This window comes from Haliotis rubra, unplaced genomic scaffold (genome assembly GCF_003918875.1).
Source record: "Haliotis rubra isolate DU_JTF1 unplaced genomic scaffold, ASM391887v1 Scf912, whole genome shotgun sequence".
Lineage (NCBI taxonomy): Eukaryota > Metazoa > Mollusca > Gastropoda > Lepetellida > Haliotidae > Haliotis > Haliotis rubra.
In genome coordinates, this window is record NW_025767649.1 from 25,605 (window position 1) to 45,103 (window position 19,499).

At 39.8% G+C, this 19,499-nt stretch overlaps 1 protein-coding gene across 1 annotated transcript; it reads right to left on the reverse strand.

Annotated features, from left to right (window-relative positions):
* Positions 1-656: 656 nt before the first annotated feature.
* LOC124264200 (L-proline trans-4-hydroxylase-like) lies at positions 657-18,629 on the reverse strand. Its single transcript, XM_046698938.1, has 10 exons — positions 18,538-18,629; positions 16,424-16,453; positions 15,808-15,886; positions 7,331-7,412; positions 6,209-6,319; positions 4,419-4,510; positions 3,760-3,850; positions 3,169-3,298; positions 2,564-2,715; positions 657-2,224 (listed from the first exon to the last, which is right to left on the reverse strand). Exons 2-10 carry the CDS (start codon positions 16,434-16,436, stop codon positions 2,120-2,122), a joined length of 855 nt encoding a protein of 284 aa, XP_046554894.1. The 5' UTR covers positions 16,437-16,453; positions 18,538-18,629; the 3' UTR covers positions 657-2,119.
* Positions 18,630-19,499: the final 870 nt, after the last annotated feature.

A 19,499-nucleotide genomic window follows, 5' to 3' on the forward strand; every position in this document is an offset into this window, starting at 1 on the left:
TGTAATAAGCGCAAAGAACACATAACAGGTGTAACCAGTGAGCCAGATGAATTGTGAATCATTGTACGACCAATCAAACAGGGGGCAGTCTGTGACGTCTTAGTTAAAGACATGCTGCCTAAACCTCGACATAAAATATAGAAATATGATTGTTTAAAACTTTAAAATTAAAATTAATTTATAAATATCATTTTCTTATGAAACAAGGAACTGGAATTCAGTGTAACCCTCGTTGTTTGTAGTGTCTCTTTTCACTTTCATACGAGAAAATTCGGACCGGCTGAAAAGTAAGTTATTGTCTGAATTAGTAATGAGACTCAAGTTTCGGTTTTTGTGAAGATCATACTCTCACCCTGGATGTCCAGCCTGAATAAAGGCTCGCTGTCTTGGTTGACGCATGTCATCGTATCCCAATTGCGCAGATTGATGCGCATGCTGTTGATCACTGGATTGTTTGGACCAGACTCGATCATTGACAGACCGCCCCATATAGCTGGAATATTTCTGTCTGCGGCGTAAAACTAAACTCACTCACTCATCTCCAGTGAGGTATCCGCCTGAGCTGGGACATTAAGGAAACCAGGGATATTGCATTGTCTATCAAATGACATATCTCTGAATAAAGTTTCACAAGACAAGATGTTTGACAAGGTGACTTCAATTTTCAAAGTGTTTATTTTCCCTGTACATCAAGCAATATTCCAACACTTCAATCTTTGGCGTTTACATTTCACAAGTACATTTTGAACTACAATCAGATTCAATAGAGGTTCATTCGGCTCTTTCCCAAAAGCTGTTTGATCACGGTTACGATATCGTAGGCCTCAGTATCTGTTTGAAAAGGCTTCATGTAACATGGGAAGGACGGTTTCAATCTTGACGCATTTGCGACACCTATTTTAGCCTGTACCATATACCCGTTTGTTTCAGGTAAACAGCAGGTTGCCTTTGCATCTGTTTGTTAGTTAGGAAAGGCTCACTCCCCTCCGAACACCTGGTGTCATAACTGTTCGACTCTTATTCATAAACGTTTGCTCTTGATATAGACAGAATTAAGGATTAAGCAGCGTTTGGAATAAGCGCTTGATGATTACCATTCACAAAATGCACATTTCCTCACTACATCCGACATGACGCCAAAGAGAAAGACGTCCGCCATATCCAGCGTGACACCCCATATTTCTGAACCGGAACAAAGAATAGGTTCAACCATACCATCAAATATTTTGAAATCTACACATGACAAATTACCTTCTCCTTTTTGGTATTTATAGATAGCCTTAAGGGTTTTACTGGCCTGAAGAAGTCTGAGCTTTTAGTCCATACTAGCCTAGGAGTGAACACAATACCCAAATACCTGCAGTATAATACCTAGATACCTGTAGTATGAAACAGCTTCCAGCCTTTTGATCATAATGACACCACTTTTCATGCTGTCTAAGGGGCCCAGTATCGGAGACTGAGGACACATCATCCGCAAACATTAGAGCATATAGATTATTACATCAGGTAAATAAATATACCACAGCCACCAAATTGATCCATACTTCCCACAAGCTGATTAATAAAGAAATAATCAAAATTACAAAACAACTGAGGACTGGAGATACAGCCCTGGCAAGTACCAATACTACAATCACAATGACTTGAAAGACCATGAGGTTTCTGACACAAGCCGATAACCTATCATACATTGGTACAAGAATGTTATAGAATTTATCACCAACACCGACTTTTCAGACTTGACAGAAGAATTTTGTGATTAACTGTATCAAAGGCCTTTGAAAATCTATAATAGACAATAAAACCTTCCTTTCTTCTTACACGAATGTGCCATAGCTTGAAGTGAGAGCTTATTCATGAATAATATTCATGTATCTGAGATATCGGGTATGTCTGGGATACGACGTCAATGACCGAGGTTCTGGGCACCCAAATGTGAATCTTCAAAAACCGTATAATATATTTCTCATCACTATCATGCCTTTGGGGCAACGAAAATTGCAATGTATCAGTAACTCAATCATCATTAATGAGATGAAGCAGCAAGCAGCAAATCAGTCATGAAGCACTATTGAAGCAGTCACGAATCAGCGGCGAGGAAGCTTCAGGGAAATCCCTATCCTCTGGAAGCCTCGATCGTCTTGTTGTCTGAAGGATCCAGGAAGGCTTTGCCATCCATGTCGGTGACATTTGTGCACTCACGAATGGCTTTGTCGTCCACCTGTCAGAGTGAGTGAGTGGGTGAGTATGGTTTTACGCCACTATTACCAGTATCACGGCGGGGGACACCAGAAATGGGCTTCACACATTGTACCCCTTTTAGGAATCGACCAAGGTCTTGGGCGTGACGAGCGAACGCTTTAACCACTAGACTACCCACACCGCCCCATACCTGTCGGTAGACACGTGACGTCCTAGCATGTTTCTTGCAGTTACTGACTACCGTCATTACTTAGATACACAGTCTTAGTTTGACAAACGCTATTAATATAAGTCAAGGCATATCGCGGAGATGATCTATAATCTGTTAAACGTGATTTATATTGAAATTATTTCTTACGATATCCAGCTTGTTATAACGAGGGTAGTGGTGCTCAATAACGGGGTCATTGCTGGCTTTATTATAGCAGGCGATGAACACCCAGCGTCTTTTGTCGCTCACGTTGGCGGCGTTGGTGTGGAGAACGTTGCAGTGAAAGAAGAGGGCGTCACCTGTGAAAGAGTTGTAGCTGGTGAAAGAAGATGGTACTATCTGTGATGTAGTGATAAGTTAAAAGCGTGTGTCATCTTGTAACCTTGCTGATGTGAATGAAATTAATGCGTTTGTAGTTAGTGAAAGGTGTTACCTTGTAACCTTGCTACTATCAGTGAAATTCATGCGCTTGAAGTCAATAAATGGTGTCACCTTGTAACCTTTCTGATGTCAGTGAAATTAATGCCTTTGTAGTCAGTGAAAGGTGTCACCTTGTAACCTTTCTGATGTCAGTGGAATTAATGCCTTCGTAGTCAGTGAAAGGTGTCACCTTGTAACCTTGCCGATGGAAATGAATGTGTTTATAGTCAGTGGGTCACCTGTAAATGTCGTAGGTAAAATGCTTCATGAAGAATAGTCGTTTCTGAAGCGTTATTTTCTGAAACTGGAATTCAGCCGTTGTGTAGCTATACCTGGATTCATCTCCATATATTTATGAGGCAGTCTTGATCTCAGCTGTTCCACCCTGTCCATGTCTGCCCCCATCTGACCTCCGACCCTGCTGTGTTCAATACGACCGCATTTGTGAGAACCTTCCAGAACCTAAAATGAAAACGTACGTTCGGTAACTGACCATTCTCCCATGGCAAGGGAGATGACATGGACTTATTGAGGTCTGTCTCAGTTTTATCACAACCGCGTAACAAAATCCACATCCAGTTGAAAAACGACAACATGGATATACAAGGGACATAAGTGATAGTGGCTACGGATGGGTTTTTTCGATCAGCCTACCAGTTCCAAATTTGACTTTTACAATGAGTTAACTCCCTTGCTTTGAGAACATGCTGATTCACTTGTGATGTTAACGGTAAATAAATCACTTATGTAGAGAACAGTTCCGCCAGTGAGAATATGTCCGGGTAATCCGTCTCAGAGTCTTGATTGACCATCATCGGAAATCGTGGTACCAGACTCGATCATTTATCGGCAACGACTGTGACGCAACTGCAGCATTGCTGGCGATGACGTAAACAAGATAGGACAATGGTGTTGGTGTTTACCTGTAGACATCCGTTAGCCTTCTCACACTTGTCGATGGCAACAAACACACTCAACATGTCAGGATACAGGTTCCCGTTGTTGTACCAATACCTGTAACAGTATCTGATACAGTAGTAGTGATACACCACACATGGTACATATGTACCGTACACGTATCCTAAGTGTACAGCATAGTTATTAGTTGACATCCTCACGCGTGTGGCAAGAACTAGCAGGTGACTTTCTGTTGAACAAAGGAGAGGGCATGGTGTGTTCATGATGCACATTTCACGAAAATATAAAAACAAACAAACATTTGTTTTAATTTGCTAATAACACTGCTAATAATATGTTCTGAAACATCAAAGGCATAACTTATACACACTAGTCCTATTTTCATTTGATGTTATGTGTTAGGGTTCGAATCCATGTGCATCTGGAAACTGTTGATCGCAACCATTTCACAATTACTCCAGTAGAGATACGAGTTAAATTTGGTCTTCGGTAACAAATGCATATTCATGAAGCGACTAACGGGATTCATGTAATCGTATTCCAAATCCGTAGATCATGTTCTTGAGACTGAACACTCGATGTTCTGATCCAGACGCAAGAATGGATGGAATGTTGCTCAACGCCAAGTAAACAAACAAGCAAACAAACAAACAAGCAAACAAACCCATAATCCTGATGCCACACAAATCGTCCGCCAGTCCGGGCCTCCTTCATCATCAGCTTCGTGTAGTAGTGATACACCTCTCCCCCAAGCAGCTGAAAGTCACAACCCAGCAAAGGTAAAAATCAAAGTGACGCTGCCACCGAGGCCTGGGTAGTACAGTCCCGTGGAGCGCTGAAAGCTTTGTGTCTTTCCCTCTGTCTGTGTCTACTAACGAACGTTTAACGTCGGTGCCAGCTGCCTCGCCTAGCGCTCGGCATTGAGAGGATAAAATAAGGACTACTGGTATGTCATGGCCTGCGTCGGTTTTAATATCTGTGGCATTATTTTTATCATTTGCCCCTAAGGCACAAAGTCATTTTAAACCAAATGAAGCGTACATTCTAACAGATGATGAGTTGATCATGCCGAAAGTCAAATTCTGTACGTTGTTTACGTGCGGCTGACAAACCATCGTAACACTCCAATAGGGATTCGAATCCAAGAGCAAGGGGCGTAACTCTAATTATTTAGCATGGTTCCTGGGGGTGCATATAGGGCTTTTAAGGCCCAAGGTCGCCCTAAAACCTTACCTACATACCTACCTACCTACCATGGTTCCTGGGACCCTAATTTCCCTCTACAAATAGAACAGCATCAATGCCACATGCGCACATTGAGTATGAAATTGGATTTTCAAAGGTCCATCCTCGGTAGTGCAGTGTATAATATCCCCAGGTTGTTACAATAAATACCCTGGACCCAGTCGTCACCAAACGTGACGTCACTAACACATCACAAACACATGACGAAGTGGGTTAATAACAACGTACAGCGACGATGATCCGGTTTACATTCAATAAATATATATTCAGTAAATATCTAAAATCTAAAAAAGCACCTTTGATACGATAGTTTTCTATTAAAGATTCCATTGATAGTAATCCATTTTCATCACTTATATCCCTAATATTCATAATCCCTTGTTCTGCCCAATTCTTTATAAAATGTGTAGAGCTTTTGAAATTGTGATTCAACCATAGTGGCTGCGATGGAATTTCATTGATGTTATTTGGGTCAACATAACTTTGTTTGTGAAATAGTTTCAATGCTTTTAGCACATCATGTAAAAGAAAGTTTTCACTCTCAATAAAAGTTTCAGAATTTGCTCCAAAATTAAATATATCTTTGAAAGGTATATTGCATGGATTTCTTTTCACATTTTTTAAAATAAAGTCTTAAGGTGGATAATTTCAAAGCATCAATCAATCTATTTGCATCCATCACTCTCAGTCCTCCTTCTTGTTCGTTTTTTATTACACCCTCTCACTTTTATCATTTTCATCATTTTACATGAATTATAAAAATAGTTTTTCAAGCGAAGTAATACATTCTGCTGGTGGGTTGGGCAAAGAATTGAAAATATGAGCTAGTTTGGAGATTGCTAGGGATTGTATCACTGTTATTTTACCAATATGTGTTAATCATCTTCTTCTCAAAGCTGCTAAGCGTCTATTAATTTCTCCCAGTCTCTTTCTGGTGTTGAATACCCATAATCTTTTAAGATCTGGTGTAAAAATACCAAGTACATCAAATTCACCAGTTACCCATTGAATTTTCAGGTCATTACATATCTTATCAGTAGATTTAGCTTTTGATACAATCTAGATTGCTTTTGATTTACCTAAATTGATTTTCAAACCTGACATTTTGACATCAAGAAATAGTTCAGTATCTTCAACGTATACAGCTGAAAGAGTTAATTATCTTGAGGAATTACAAGACTTTTATCAATGTATTTAATGATTTCTTACTTCGGCGGAGGTTCCAGCAACTCTTTGACTCCGGGACAGCATTCCCGTGACGTCATTTCCGGGTTGACACCAAAGTGACACGCGGGATTTTCTCCCTTCACTGTCATCAGTCTGTGAAACAAACACATCGATTGTTACACTTTCAAGTGATATTATTCACGAAGTCTCTCTTAAATACCCATGGTATTAATGTCTGTGCGCGGAAACGTAACGGACCATTCGTATCGTTCCGAATTCTAAGCCATTTAGAAAGCCTTTTGTTTTGAGGTTACCGAAAATGGCGAGTGGTGACAAATTGTAACAAAAAAAGCGCAAATATATAAAATCAATGTTTCGCGCTGTATAGTAAATGGATAAATTTTACGAAATGCTTGACGTCACGGGTTCAATTCCCAGAATGGTTTAACGTCTGAAGACAACCACTGGGGCCTCCCGTGGCGATATCACTCAACTGTAGCTTCAGGCGGTATAAAACTCATTTCAGTCACTGCATTTAAACACTAATTAAACTAGCATTAAAATCATTCGATTTGTTTGTCTGTTGTTTAACGTCACACTCCGATATTCCAGTTATCTGGACCAGACAATCCAGTGATCAAAAGCATGAGCATCGATCTACGCAACTGGGATACGATGACATGTGTCAACCAAGTCAGCGAGACAGACCACCGATCCCGTTAGGCATCGCCTGATTTGATTCTGACTTGCGTTAGTTTACATGTGTCTAGTAACTATCTCAACAACAACTAAAATATGAAACCTTAACACCAGTTAGGACCGTGCTCAGCGTATCATTATTTCAGACAATAGGACCAGTGTGCATTCAATTTACATTACAATAAGGTTACTTTCTCAGCTCCCTGGGGAACATTAAACACATACTACAACCCTTCCTTCTGTGTATCCCTTGGCTTTGCTCATAGAGTATCAGTATTTCAGACAATGGGTCAGCGTGCATTCAATTTACATTACAATAAGGTTACTTTCTCAGCTCCCTGGGGAACATTAAACACATACTACAACCCATCCTTCTGGGTATCCCTTTTCTTTATGTGCAAACAGCATTGATGTGGCATTTGTCCCTTAAAAGAAATAAAATTGAAAGACACGAAAGAATCTCACAACAAAGGAATGTCGTTGGATTTCTTCGCTGCCTTCTAATGTTGATTTTATTTTCTGTAGTTCGTCCTTCTCCAACAGACCCCTGTAAAACATGTTCTAACCATAAACAAAAACATCATGGAAAGTCTTACATCGGAAAAACTGAGACAAAAATATATCATGGAAAGGCTTACATCTGTGAAACTGGGATCAAAGCATCATGGACAAGCACAGAGGTTTACAACCCGATCAAAAACAAAATGGACACTCACATGCTTACATGTGTAAACACATAACCACACACATCGCGGATTCTGGCAGGCTTACATTGTAAGGATCATAAAATAAACGTCATGGACGGGACTACATGTGATAATCATTTTCACAGATATCATGGACCAGATTGCATGTCTGTAGGTCTACAATCTTGATCAGAAACATCATTGACAAGCATACAGATCTACAACCTTGATTTGAAACATCGTTGACAAGCATACGGATCTACAACCTTGATTTGAAACATCATTGACAAGCATACGGATCTACAACCTTGATTTGAAACATCATTGACAAGCATACAGTTCTACAACCTTGATTTGAAACATCATTGACAAGCATACAGTTCTACAACCTTGATTTGAAACATCATTGACAAGCATACGGATCTACAACCTTGATTTGAAACAACATTGACAAGCATACAGATCTACAACCTTGATTTGAAACATCATTGACAAGCATACAGATCTACAACCTTGATTTGAAACATCATTGACAAGCATACGGATCTACAACCTTGATTTGAAACATCATTGACAAGCATACAGATCTACAACCTTGATTTGAAACATCATTGACAAGCATACGGATCTACAACCTTGATTTGAAACATCATTGACAAGCATACAGATCTACAACCTTGATTTGAAACATCATTGACAAGCATACGGATCTACAACCTTGATTTGAAACAACATTGACAAGCATACAGATCTACAACCTTGATTTGAAACATCATTGACAAGCATACGGATCTACAACCTTGATTTGAAACATCATTGACAAGCATACAGATCTACAACCTTGATTTGAAACATCATTGACAAGCATACAGATCTACAACCTTGATTTGAAACATCATTGACAAGCATACGGATCTACAACCTTGATTTGAAACAGGGGCGGTGGGGTAGCCTAATGGTTAAAGCGTTGGCTCGTCGCGCCGAAAACCCGGGTTCGAATCCCCACATGGGTACAATGTGTGAAGCCCATTTCTGGTGTACCCCGCCGTGATATTGCTGGAATATTGTTAAAAGCGGCGTAAAACCAAACTCAGTCAGTCAGTGATTTGAAACATCATTGACAAGCATACGGATCTACAACCTTGATTTGAAACATCATTGACAAGCATACGGATCTACAACCTTGATTTGAAACATCATTGACAAGCATACAGATCTACAAACCCGTACAAGCATGCAGGTCTACAAACTTTGATCAGAAACATCGTGGACATGCATACAGATCTACAAAGCTGGTCAGAAACATCGTGGACGAGCATACAGATCCACAACCTTGATCAGAAACAACCTGTACAGGCATACAGGTCTTCACACCTTGATCGTGGACAAGGATACGGGTCTATAAAGGTGATCAGAAACATCGTGGACAAGCATATAGGACCACATCCTTAATTAGAAACATCGTGCACAAGCATACAGATCTACAACCTTGATCAGAAACATCGTGGACGAGCATACAGATCTACAAAGTTGGTCAGAAACATCGTGGACGAGCATACATATCTACATAGTTGGTCAGAAACATCGTGGACGAGCATACAGATCTACAAAGTTGGTCAGAAACATCGTGTACAAGCATACAGATCTACAAAGTTTGTCAGAAACATCGTGTACAAGCATACAGATCTACAAAGTTGGTCAGAAACATCGTGGACAAGCATACGGGTCTACAACCTTGATCAGAAACATCGTGGACGAGCATGTATTACATACGTAAATCATGGATGAAAACATCACAGATAAGCTCACATGTGTAAAACCATGACGAAAATATATACATCATGCAAATGCTGACATTTAAGAAAGATAAAGTACTTTATCGATCACAACTTTTTTCTTATGTTATGATGCAACGTTTCGGTATACTACAGCACAAGACAGATTCATGTACACCAACAGGGATTGCATGCAACCACATGTTGTTTTACTTAATCCCTGTTGTATGTAAGTCTGTTATGTGCTGTTGTACTTACTCTTGCTTGACAACGTTATAAGAATCTATACCGAAATGTCGCATCATAATATAATCATGAAGTTGTCATATAGTCCAGGAGGAGGCAGCTGAAACATTTCAAATCGTAGCCTCCCCAGTACTGATTTTGTTTGACACTATTTTCAGTTAGTATGATGTCTTGGGCTCATGAAAAGGCCTGTAATACTCTCAGATTGTGGTATCAGTGTTTTTTTACAGGCCATTATATGTGGTGGGGGTCTGGGGGCATTTTCGTCACATTTGGTTTGCTGCCCGACAACACCTCAAAGTTAATCATTAATAGTTTTACTACTATAAATCTGATCACTTTCATTTTGACTTCTGTGTACTGCTAAAGGATGTAGAAATTATTTGACATAATTTTGTTTGAAAAAAAAATCAAAATGGCCGCCATTATGGCCGCCATTTTGTTTTGTCGTGTTTTGCCTTCTCAGCACTTAAATCTACATAAAAATGAACACCGAATGTTTCCATTTGCACCCAAAGTTTAATCTTTTTGATGTGTTTTGACACTTGTTTCTCCTAGAATGATGGCTTGGGCACAAAACAAGTTATTTTGTATGGTCATAGCATGGTAATTTAATGTTTTACAGCTTCTTCTTTGAGACAGGGGTATTTTGGCATTTCTCAGACTTTTCATGGAAATGTGTCAGAGTGATTTATTTAATGGCAGTTAACATTATTTTTGTTACTAAAACAAGTTGTTTTTGTTTTCTCTTTACTTCTAGAGTGACGGCATGTTATTAGGAATGTTTACATATTACCCAGAATTCAAAATGGCCGCCAAAATGGCCGCCATTGTAGTTTAACTACATATACTTAGTGGAGGACTAAATTTGTACTGATATGAAATCCAAACAAATCATTTGGTGTCTGATGTTGAATACAGTATAGGAATAGAGCTAAATTTCAATGATAAGGTCAATCAAAGCTTCACACTCCTAAAATATTTGATGAAATAACATTATCCAAAAGTGTTTGAAAACTATGCTTCATGGCCAATAACTACGTCTAAGTTTTGGTTGTAGGTATTCAAATTGTTCTATCAGATAACTCTTAATCACTTTTGATACATCCATAAGCTTGCAATTAACCCTCCTTTTCACTTTCTTTCATTTCATATGTTACTTCATGTCACAATCGGATCCGGGTTAGAATGGACCTTCAATAACCCATGCTTGTCGTAAGAGGCAACTAACGGGATCGGGTTGTCAGGCTCGCTGACTGGGTGAACACATGTCATCGTATCTCAATTGCACAGATTGATGTTCATGCTGTTGATCCCTTGATTGTCTGGTCCAGACACGATTATTTACAGACTGTCGCCATATAGATGGAATATAACAGAGTGCGTAAAATTAAACTCACTCACTCACTCATGTCAGAATCGGAGTCATCTACTGGCAACAAGTCAAATATGTTCGGGCAACAATCATCTGCCATACAAATAGACATGTCTCTGTGCACACTATATCATTCTTTCTGCTGGCATGCTGACTTTTTGCATTTACACGATGTCAGTTCAACCAATCCACGGGGAGCAGGATCTCTCGACATCAGAATAGCTGACCATCACAAATGCTCCAACAATGGTCAACTGGTGAAGGGATGTTCATGATTGGTTGCAGAGACTGTTTCCAAACATGGACTTGGTAGTTTACTCTTTCAATGTGATGTTTTAGACTGTTGGATGTTGGTGGGAGGTTTTCATTCAATATCTTGTGTCATCTACAGACATCACTGGATTATTTGGTACATGCATAGAACTCACAAACTGGCCACAAGATATAATGAGTGTTTCTTGAACATCCAAATTGTCATCCATTTGTTGTGTGAAGCTTCTCATCCCTGGGCTTTACATCCTTTTTTGGATGTCAATGTCAATTGTGTCAATGTTTGTTGGTGATTTTCAGAGGACTTATGTAAGTCAATTCCCCATGTCGAACGTTCTACACGTTCTAAAATGGGACGGAGTAATAACGTACGTAAAATGAGATTGCCATACTAAGAACGGAATTGCCATACTACGAACGCAATCGCGGCGCTTCAATTTTACTTGGTATGTGTGAGGACGTAGTGCAGTCTGGCATCAATTGCAATACGTTTGTACACAGTTTCCACCTGGTCCATCCCGTTTGCAGAACTCTACTGAACTCTAGTTAGTCGCTATTCCAAGCAAATATGTTCAAAACAAAATGAATCGTTCTGAAGAAACTTGTAGTACACGGTTCTAACAGTTTGCAATTGGTTCTCATCACATTCTACTCGCTGTTAGTATGTTTATGTAGTTCTCATGCAGTTCTTACTATGTCAACTCTGTGTGCATTACGATATGACAAGGTAGGGTATATATACATGCGTTTTTAACATGGTCGTCATTTGGGATAGAGTTTCTATGAACAAGTTTGCAGCTGTCAGAATATTGAATGCTGGTTTCCTGTAATTTTTATCGGAAGCAGAGCAAGAGTACAATGAGTTGGTAGAGCAATAAAGAAGGGAAACACAAGAACTTGTTGGGTGAGGAACTGGCTTAAACCTGAGAGGTGAATAGCTGTTGGACATTATCATCAACTGATGGAGGAGCTCCGCCTTGATGATCATGAGCCCTTCTACAACTTCTTGAGAATCACCCTACCCATGTTTGATGAACTTCTTGAACGCATTGACCCCTTTATAAATTAGATGTTCACCCTTCTTCTTCCTTGGAGGCATGGTGATGTCAATGTTTCCACCTTGAAACTGAGAACGGAATAAGAATGGGCAGGGTATTTATATAAATCGAACCAGGAAGTGATTGCTATTACGATTGCACACACTAGAAACGGAGTGAGAAAGTAGTGAGAATGGGAAGAAGTGCCTGAAAATGAGTTGGTTTAGAAGAATGAGTTAGAACGGGGTTGTGCGCATTAAGAACGAGATAGGTTTAGTTCAGAAGGGATATAAAGTGACTATGGACAGGATTGGACTGCTTGAAAACGTTGTCCACACGGGGTGAACGGGCAATTTTTCTGTCTGAGGACAGGGTAAAGACGAGACAGACGTACTGAGAACTGTTTATGATCAAACTAGCATTGTAATTTATACAAAAGTTACACGTTCTATCCCGTTCGCGGTCACTTAACAGTTATTGTTTGGACAGGGCAGGACGTCCTAAGAACTACATTGGTGTGACTCAGGCCTTACCAACAGGTAGCATGGCTGGACAAACAGAACACCATCGTTCGTTCATACATGCTACAAGACTTGTTGACAGGACTGCTGATGTTTTTTTCCCCATTGTCTTGGCAGTGGTTTGTTTTTGCCAACAATCTTGACTTCTAGCCCCGTTGGCGATCCTCTTTTGATTTGCTCCCCTGCTTTGATTTACTCTTGTCTGGCATACCTGTCCCAAACAACATCAACTCTAATACAGTCTGTTCGATTCAGAATTGAAGTGAAGTTGTCTCAATGCATATCAGCCAAGTGTCCAAATGTGGAAGCAGCTCCCTTTCTGAACATTTGCAATTTTGCCATTCCATCAACTATATGAACTGGCAACATTCTCTCTTCTGCTAGTATAAGCAGCGAAGGACCAAAAGCTTTTAAAGTTCATTTAACAAACCGCTTTTGATGTTCTTTCTTAATGTTCCATCTGAATGGGCCATTGTAAAATGAACACTAGAAATGTCCATGTTCACATCAGGGTTGATGACAAATCCACTCAATCTTCCAAATGAATGATGTCTGCATCTTGTGAACATTGGAAGTGGAGTTGTTGTCCCAAAGGATATGATTCACAGCCTCTTGCATGTTAAACAGATTGGGGCAGAGCAAAGGGATAACATCATAAGTAGTCGATTGAACTCTTCCAGGACAAACTTGTGGTCACCTTTACATCGACTGAACCTGAAAACCTTTTCTACATTGATTCCAAGAAAGGATGTAAAGCCCAGGGATGAGAAGCTTCACACAACAAATGGATGACAATTTGGATGTTCAAGAAACACTCATTATATCTTGTGGCCAGTTTGTGAGTTCTATTCATGTACCAAATAATCCAGTGATGTCTGTAGATGACACAAGATATTGAATGAAAACCTCCCACCAACATCCAACAGTCTAAAACATCACATTGAAAGAGTAAACTACCAAGTCCATGTTTGGAAACAGTCTCTGCAACCAATCATGAACATCCCTTCACCAGTTGACCATTGTTGGAGCATTTGTGATGGTCAGCTTATCCTATTCTGATGTCGAGAGATCCTGCTCCCCGTGGATTGGTTGAACTGACATCGTGTAAATGCAAAAAGTCAGCATGCCAGCAGAAAGAATGATATAGTGTGCACATAGGCATGTCTTTTTGTATGGCAGATGATTGTTGCCCGAACACATTTGACTTGTTGCCAGTAGATGACTCCGATTCTGACATGAGTGAGTGAGTGAGTTTAGTTTTACACTGCATTCAGCAATATTCCATCTATATGGCGACAGTCTGTAAATAATCGTGTCTGGACCAGACAATCAAGGGATCAACAGCATGAACATCAATCTGTGCAATTGAGATACGATGACATGTGTTCACCCAGTCAGCGAGCCTGACAACCCGATCCCGTTAGTTGCCTCTTACGACAAGCATGGGTTATTGAAGGTCCATTCTAACCCGGATCCGATTGTGACATGAAGTAACATATGAAATGAAAGAAAGTGAAAAGGAGGGTTAATTGCAAGCTTATGGATGTATCAAAAGTGATTAAGAGTTATCTGATAGAACAATTTGAATACCTACAACCAAAACTTAGACGTAGTTATTGGCCATGAAGCATAGTTTTCAAACACTTTTGGATAATGTTATTTCATCAAATATTTTAGGAGTGTGAAGCTTTGATTGACCTTATCATTGAAATTTAGCTCTATTCCTATACTGTATTCAACATCAGACACCAAATGATTTGTTTGGATTTCATATCAGTACAAATTTAGTCCTCCACTAAGTATATGTAGTTAAACTACAATGGCGGCCATTTTGGCGGCCATTTTGAATTCTGGGTAATATGTAAACATTCCTAATAACATGCCGTCACTCTAGAAGTAAAGAGAAAACAAAAACAACTTGTTTTAGTAACAAAAATAATGTTAACTGCCATTAAATAAATCACTCTGACACATTTCCATGAAAAGTCTGAGAAATGCCAAAATACCCCTGTCTCAAAGAAGAAGCTGTAAAACATTAAATTACCATGCTATGACCATACAAAATAACTTGTTTTGTGCCCAAGCCATCATTCTAGGAGAAACAAGTGTCAAAACACATCAAAAGTATCAACTTTGGGTGCAAATGGAAACATTCGGTGTTCATTTTTATGTAGATTTAAGTGCTGAGAAGGCAAAACACGACAAAACAAAATGGCGGCCATAATGGCGGCCATTTTTTTTTTTTTTCAAAACAAAATTATGTCAAATAATTTCTACATCCTTTAGCAGTACACAGAAGTCAAAATGAAAGTGATCAGATTTATAGTAGTAAAACTATTAATGATTAACTTTGAGGTGTTGTCGGGCAGCAAACCAAATGTGACGAAAATGCCCCCAGACCCCCACCACATATAATGGCCTGTAAAAAAAAACTGATACCACAATCTGAGAGTATTACAGGCCTTTTCATGAGCCCAAGACATCATACTAACTGAAAATAGTGTCAAACAAAATCAGTACTGGGGAGTCTACGAAATCCTATTTCTAGGCCCCTTTTGAGATTCTCCTCCTGGACTAATATACGAAATACCTTTCTTATTATTCAACAACTTCAAAAATTGCCAATCAAACCTATCACATTTACATTTGTAAAACCATAACCAGGAAAATCCTTGCCGTAGCGAATTCTAGTATAACAGTAAATCATTTGATTTTTTAAGATATTGCAATGAACATGGCATATGAGCTCCGAAGATTCTTTAAAAGCTGGGTGAAATCTGAAAAATTTGGCAATCCGCTGCACACAAACTGAACAATGGCTGATTGTCCTGGTATAGGTTCAGTAACATATGCTGGTGCCACCTCAGAATTGCACATAAACGGGCTTAAACGACAAAATGATAATTTCTCATTCGTTCATTCCTTATAAGCAAACAACGGTGGGAGTTATGTCCCCTTGGAAACACTCAAGCAATCTTTTCACGCGTTACAACTAGGGATGCCTTTGTCTTTTATTCAAATTTACAACCTACCTTATAAGGACATAGCCCTTTTCCCCAAACGATTCCTTCATTTCATTAGTAACCGTAAATGGGGCGCTATAGTTGAACTCTGGGAAAAAACAAACATTTACAACAGATTGGCTTAAGAAAAGATTTTTTTTATTTTAACAGGGAAAAAATGTTCCACAGCTGCAAATACTAAATGAAATAGACTCTCTGATATATTCATAAAACTCATTTATACAGAGTGTTTTGGTGTATAAATTTGCTGGTTACATCTGCAAAAAATGTCTATCGTTTTCAAAGACAAATTTCATTCTCTTTGTACATAATGTCAAACAATCTGTCGGAACATAAATGTTACATTTCACTGTTATTCATCTTTTTTTACAGGTTATCACAAAAATGAATTTATATTTGACATATACATTGTCAGTCATATGAGTGAAGGGTAAGGATTGCATAGTGATTTAAGGCACCGCAAATTATATCAGGGATCGAACTCTAGTTTCCCATTGATTTGGTTCCCTGGTTATTACTTGTTCACAATCAACATTGATTGATGATATTACTGACACTCGTAACAGATCGAGTAACAACCGCAACATGCTGAAGAAGATATGACAGATAATGAAAGTATGATTACCTGATCTTTCCATTGTGGTTGCGAAATACTCTGCAACGAAAACTATCATCTTAATGATCGGCAATTAAACCTGTCCAATGTAAGATCTAAGGTTTGGTATTTATCTACTAATACAGTTGGTTGAACAACGACATAAACTGAAAAGTGAAAAACGTAACTCGACGGAAAGCCGGCGCTGATACACTGCAAACTTGAAGTCCAAAACGAAACTATGGTACCTTTATTTTCTTTTTCTGCCACCATCAAATATTCATATTATATGCCGTCTTTAGCCCGGCAGTTTGAAATTTTGTGAACGATGACACTGTGCAGCGTGTGACACCGATTAATGTGAGTGAGTGAGTATATTTTTACGTCACACTCAACAATATTCTAATATTAATAATGTGATTTGTTATCTGTCAGCAGATCACTATGTGCAGAGGTGAGGACATGCTGCTTGGCTGGCAAAAACCTGACGACTACAAGTACCACGGCAAGGACGGGTTTGGAGACGTTCCTGACCCCGCCCCACACAATCCCGACCAGATCCAGGCCAAACACGAGGTACAAAGCCTGATTGACGTCACCAAACAATACTCAGGTACCAAAGCCAGGGACGCATCACGGTTGCAATTGGTCTGTTTGTTATTTAACGCCGCACTCAGCAATACTCCAGCAATACGGCGGCGGTCTGTAAATAATCGAGTCTGGACCAGACAATCCATTGATCGAAACCATGAGCATCGATCTACGCAATTGGCATACGATGACATGTGTCAACCACATCAGCGAACCTGACCACCCGACCCCAGTAGTCGCTTCTTACAACAAGCATGGGTTACTGAAGATCAATTCTATCCCGATCTTCACGGGTCACCGATTAATGTACACTCCGTTAAATGAAACGTTATGTAATTGATATATCAACCATATCCGGAGATTACTTAAGAAGCAAGCCAACATAGATGTTGTGTTCCAGAGAGGCACATCAATTCAGCATATCCTACAAGCCAACGGTAAACCACCTACAAGCAACAAAGAAGACCCTTCAGGCGTTGTCTACCACATTCAATGCGACTGTGGTGACTAATACATAGGAGAAACGTGCCACCCCCTAAACCTACGAATCAAGGAACATCAGACATCTGTAAACAAAAAAAGATTCCAAATCAGCCATTTCCGACCACACCCAAGCCCACCCGAACCATACCATACTTTGGAACAATATCAGCATCCTAGAAGCCAACCGGTCAGATTACAAGATAAGAAAACTCTTACAGGCTATCAACATCAAACGACTCAACCCAGCAATCAACAGAAATCAAGGTTATTACATCCCCACGGCTTACGATCAACTAATCAAGCCTAATCAAGAATAACCCACCCCTTTGTCTACTGGCTTCAATCATTCCTATCTCAACAAGTCTCATGTCAACACACCGTACATCAACCTCTTCTACTGTATAAACCCAATACCCGCCATGTATATATTTCTCCTTGTGCAAATGTTGTGTATCAGTTACTTGATAACGGTGTCAGGATCTACACCGAAACGTCGCAACTACTACTGCAACAAAGACGTTGTCTATCCATAAAAAGTGTTCCACTTCATCATACCAGCTTCTAAATGCCACTTAAGGAAGAAATAGAAGAGGTTGATAACACAGAAGCTATACAGGATTAAGTAGGTGATCGGAAGCCAGTAGAGAGGAAGTACTTGGCTGTATACATAAAAGATTAAGGATGTTGATGGGCAGCCGGTAGGGAATGATGTACATAGGTTGATTACATACGTAATAAAGACACTGTTAGGAAGCCAATAGTGAAGTGATGCTACACAAGGGATAATGTACAGTGGTTGAGTGGGTTACATGAAATTACATAGCAAGTGATGATAGGCCTGGTGTCTTTCATCTCTGTTAATAGCATAATCATGTTGACACAGACAAGAAATCAAATGAGAAAACTACGTTTTGAAAGTCATCAGACCCAAGACCGTCAACTTCACTAGGCAAATCACACCTGCGGCACTACGACGTTTGGAGGACCACCCATGAAACATGGAATGGTCAAACATTCGTACGATTCGATATCGATTTCGATATATGATATTCGCGTATGGCAATACTTACAGAAATTACGATAGAGTAATTCTTGTGACGCGGTGGTCGGTTCCGTCGCCTTTTCTATCTGGGACGCGGGCGTGACTGTGCAAACTGTCAAGGATATCTTATCACCAAATTAACAACCTATCCCAGGACTTGTTTCATTTGGGGCGTTTGCATTACAGGCAGTGCTGCGCAGTAGGGATAATAATTTGGTTCAAGGTAACCGAAAGCATTGCGGAGCCTGACGATATATACATGTGTATGTGGCATGCAAGCGAGACATTTCAAAAGCGAGATCTGCTCCCCGAAACTTGCTAATTCCAATGCTGAGTTCAGGTTTGGTAATCTTCCTTAGACCTATTCCAAAGTAGTTTAAAGGCATCATTTTCCATGACGCTATGGACATGTAATCCGAATATATATACTCACCAGCATTGAAAACGCACCAGTCTAAAATTGTCCATAGTCACATCAAGATGGACTTCAGCATGACAGTTATCAATGAATATGACTAACAGGAAGTCGCAGGGCATGTCTTGTTGCAAAAATGTTTCAGAAACGGGTTCCTGTTCACGGTATGAATCTTAACTCCAAAACGCAACAACATGAATCCATGCCATGAAGAAAACGAATTTGGTTCTGAAATCATGCTTACTGTGACTTTAAAAGCAGGTGTATCAGAAACGATTCTCATTGCTTCACTAACGATTGTGAAATGAGAACAGGAAAGCGAACGTGCACTAGGCATGATTCAGGTTGGCACCAACAGCAGGGATATTGCTCGACGACTTGAATGTAGCCACTCAACATTCGTTAGGCTTCATATACTACATCAGCAGACAGGCAACACCTGTGACCTTCCACGACTTAGGCCACAACGTGTCACGACGCCCCAACAGGATCGCCATAATGTCCGTGACCATATCCGTGATCGATCGCTGCCGGCTGCCAGGACTGCTGCACTAGTTCAAGGTCGACGTGGGGCC